The 3,727-nt window shown below is 53.0% G+C and overlaps 1 protein-coding gene across 1 annotated transcript; it reads left to right on the plus strand.

Annotated features, from left to right (window-relative positions):
- The first annotated feature begins 1,278 nt into the window (after window positions 1–1,278).
- Window positions 1,279–2,841, plus strand: CCDC71 (coiled-coil domain containing 71). Its single transcript, XM_006873613.1, has 3 exons — window positions 1,279–2,175; window positions 2,254–2,388; window positions 2,494–2,841. Exons 1-3 carry the CDS (start codon window positions 1,279–1,281, stop codon window positions 2,839–2,841), a joined length of 1,380 nt encoding a protein of 459 aa, XP_006873675.1.
- Window positions 2,842–3,727: the final 886 nt, after the last annotated feature.

A 3,727-nucleotide genomic window follows, 5' to 3' on the forward strand; every position in this document is an offset into this window, starting at 1 on the left:
CTCTGGAAAGGGGAAGTGCCTGAGACACCTGAGGATCCAAGAATGTTTCTAAACAAAGAGCCCCAGGGCACTCTCTCCTGGGGATTCTGAAGACTTCCTTTGCCCCATTAAAGATGTGGGAAGATGATATGCTGATGCACATCCTAGCCCCTGGGCCTTGCTGGTCCCAGCTGATCTTTAAATGCTCCAGATATGGCTGGAGAGCTGCCTCTTGCAGCTGGGAGCCCTCCAGTGCTGGGTAAGGCCTTAGTAGAAGTGTGGGATAAATTGGGTGTTCCCAGAGAGCTCCATTTGGACTATACCGAGGTGTAAACCCTTCCAAACCCTGGTAAGGACATCTTAGACCTCTGGTATCCGCTTGACTCATCATCCTACTTGGAGCAGTTGACTCCTATTGTCCTCAGACCCTAGGTCCCTGAATTGACCCACATGCTACCTCATCTATTGTCAGTGGCACCTGCTGCTCCTCAGTTTATTTTCTGTTGGAAAGCCTGGCTCCCTGAGCTTAGTCTTTGTGACTTGAGTGCTAGGAATTGAGCTGCTGGTAAGAAGATGATTTCCATGGCAGGCAATAGAACCAGCAGCTAGAGGAACAGCAATAGACATGGTTGGCCAGCATTCAAGGCTGTTTGTTGCCTTAGTCTTATCTACCTGTTTTTCCAGCTAGATCCCTAGCCCTGATCCTAGTTTCCAACCACACTAGAGTGTCTTATTCTCATATTGGAGACTTTGCATAAATTAAGTCCCCTTTGGTCCCATTTCCATCCAGTCTTCTCCCACTCATCACTCATGTTCCACTTAGGTGTTCCCTCCTTCTTCTAGAGGAGTCCTTTCCTGATCTACTGGCAAGCTGTGTTGGGTGCCACCATTCATTACTAAGAACCTATTATGATCCTGTTATGACATCTGATCTGGGCTTCCTAAAGACAGGAAACTTCACCTGTCTTCCCAGGGCTGAGTGCAATACAAGGTTTCTGACCTTAGAAAATACAGAATTGAGTTCAGATAGGGCAGGTTAAAATCTTTCCAGGGACCCAGATAGGCTGGATAGCTCTGAAGAGTTGATAGCTTTGTGTCCTGAAGTGGCTGCCTGCAACCCAGGAAGTGGCTTACTGACTAGGCCATTAAATTAGCCCTTAAAGAATGTGGACCCTGACTGACATGTGTAGTTATCCTGGCTTTCTATTTCAATGCTATTCTCACTGACTTTTCCTCTTGCCTTGGAGGTGCTGAGCGCTGGTTTGCGGACACCCAGGCAGATCTGCAGTGCCTAATGCCATGAGCGTGGTGGTGCAGCATGTGGAGGAGAAAGCCGTGCACTCTTGGTCACGCATCTCCACGGCAGGGAAAAAGGCCCTGGAGGAGGCGCTGCTTGTCTTCAACCCCATGAGTCAGGATCTCAGTGCTACGGAGGCCCAGCTTGTAGCCTTCCTACAGGGTTTACGGGATGACGGCTTTCAACCTACGGTCCTGCGCAGTGGTGATGTCTATGGCTACAGTTCATGCACAGCCAACCCCCCAAGCCAGACAAAACTGCAGGCTCGGCCCCCCACCCCAGCTGCATCATCACCTCCAGCAAGTGCTCCCCGAACTACCATGCGGCTGCCCGCAGGCCGGGCCACACTACTCCCCATGCCACTTTCTGGCAGGCTGGCCAAAGCGTCCTCACCAACCCTTGCCAAGCATGCTACTACCAACCTACTGCTGAGTTCCCTGAAGCAGTCAAATGCCAGCCGGGCCCGGGGTGCAGCAATGGGCTTTCCTGCTCACCTCTATCCAGGCGTTTACCCTGCCATGCGGCTTTCTGTTGTCCTTGAAACCCTGGTTCCATTCAAGACCCCCATGCCCTGCTTGGGTGCCAAGCACAAGGCACAGGCTTTGCAATTTTCACTTGCAGACTCTCCCTTGAAGCTACGGAAGGGTACAGGAAAGGGTCCAGGGAACTCATTGCCCAAGGCTTCTAGAAAAATGACAAGCAAGGGCCCCAAGTGTTTGACTCTCAAAGGCTCCAAGGCTGGGCCCCGACGAGGCACTGGGCCCCAGAGTAAAACCTGCAAAGCCACTGGGTCCCTCAGTGGCCTGAGGGTGAAAGGGGGCTCTGTCATGGGAACCATAACAGCCCAAACCAAGACATCTCGAACACTGGCCAAAGCTGCTCGTGCCCAGGACAAGGTGGCTCGTATACTGCCTAAGACTGCTGCAGCCAAGGTGGTTCAGAAGCAGAGCAAGGCAGCCCAGGCTAAGGTGTCCAAGGCCCAGGCCAAAGCCAAGGTGGCTCAGGCCAGAGCCAAGGCAAAGGCAGCACAAATCAAGGCTAAGGCTAAGGCAGCACGAATCAAGACCAAAGCAGTGCGGGCCAAAGCCAAGGCAGCGCGGGCCAAAGCCAAGGCAGCACGAATCAAGGCCAAGACATCACGTATCAAGGCCAAGGTGGTGCGGGCCAAGGCCAAGGTGGTGCAGGTCAAAGCCAAGACAGTGATGATCAAAAGCAAGACCAAGGTGACACAGACCCAGCCTGGGAGCAGAGGCAAGCCCAAGGGGTCTGTTCAGCCCCAGGCTACAAGAGGGAGTCAGAAAAGACACCCTGGGACTGTGGGGCAGAAGAGAAAAAGGGTTGAGGAGGCAAAAGAGCATCTACCCCTGAAGAGAACACGACTTGGGTCCCAATCCCCTAAAGCACAGCTAGGACCTGGTACTGCAAAGCTGCTGAAATTCCGAGCCATCAAGGTTGACCGATGTTCCTCGGATGATGAGGTGCTGCAGCGGGCTCAGCGGATCCTCCGTGTGAACCTGTCTCCAGTGATACAGCTCCAGCCACTGCTGCCATACTCAGCACCCTGAGTCCTTCACACAGCATTGTTTGGGGAGACTAAGTGTGCAATGCCTGTGGACTCCACAACCCTAAGTTGGACTCGGGTGCCTCTTCAGGGCCCTGGTGGCCCACAGCATCCTTTCAGAGACTGGAGGATGTGGGGAGGGGCGGGCGGGAGGGGTGTTCTTAGGCGCAATGCACTGTGACTTGTTCCTCTTCAAGTTGTATGTCAACTGTTCCATCGATCACGTTTTATACCTTTCCACTGCTCAGTCTCTCTGCCCACCCTTCATGGTCTTTTTTGTATGCATGGCTTGAGCAGATGGTGAAAATGGCTCCCAGAACAGGGCTGTCAGGATCCTGTTAGCTTGCAACAGGTCATTGATGTGAGTGATGGGATGGTATGTAAGGGGGCAGCTCCCATGCCCTTCTGGAGAGGTGGAGACAGTTTGGGTGCAACACTTGGCACCTCTCTGGTCTCTCTGGGGTACATATGAGACATCCACTAAGAGCTGAGGTAGAGTCATTACCTCCCCTTGAGTTTCCCTTATTTGGAATCTAGAGAGGTCCCTGCCAGGAGGCAGTAAACAGCTCTGTAGGCATCCTTTTGGCCAGCAGGTTTCTAGGCCAGGAAAGGGAGGCTTTATGACATTATTCCCCAGGGGCCCAGCAGACAGTCTGGCCTTGTTCTGCCACCTCTGGCTGCAACTTTGAGACTTTGCCCAGACTTGTCTAGGGTGTAGCCAGGCCTAAACAACCAGAGGTGCCTCTACCTCTTTCCTTCTGATTTCACTATAGAGTAACTAGCCACTCTCAACTTTCTCATCTGGTGGCCGGGGACTAAGGGTTGAGTCTGGGGCTAGGATCTTGGAGCCACAGAGGCTGCCCCCACTGACCAAGGAAGGTTTCTGTGAC

This window comes from Chrysochloris asiatica, unplaced genomic scaffold (genome assembly GCF_000296735.1).
Source record: "Chrysochloris asiatica unplaced genomic scaffold, ChrAsi1.0 scaffold00246, whole genome shotgun sequence".
In the NCBI taxonomy this organism is placed as follows: Eukaryota; Metazoa; Chordata; class Mammalia; order Afrosoricida; family Chrysochloridae; genus Chrysochloris; species Chrysochloris asiatica.

Excerpts from the sequence above, each read along its gene's own strand:
- CCDC71 (XM_006873613.1), top strand. The coding sequence starts at position 1,279 with ATGAGCGTGGTGGTGCAGCATGTGGAGGAGAAAGCCGTGCACTCTTGG. Across the intron at positions 2,176-2,253 it reads CTCGTGCCCAGGACAAGGTG|GCCCAGGCCAAAGCCAAGGT; the intron begins GCTCGTATACTG and ends AAGGTGTCCAAG. Across the intron at positions 2,389-2,493 it reads CAGCGCGGGCCAAAGCCAAG|ACCAAGGTGACACAGACCCA; the intron begins GCAGCACGAATC and ends ATCAAAAGCAAG.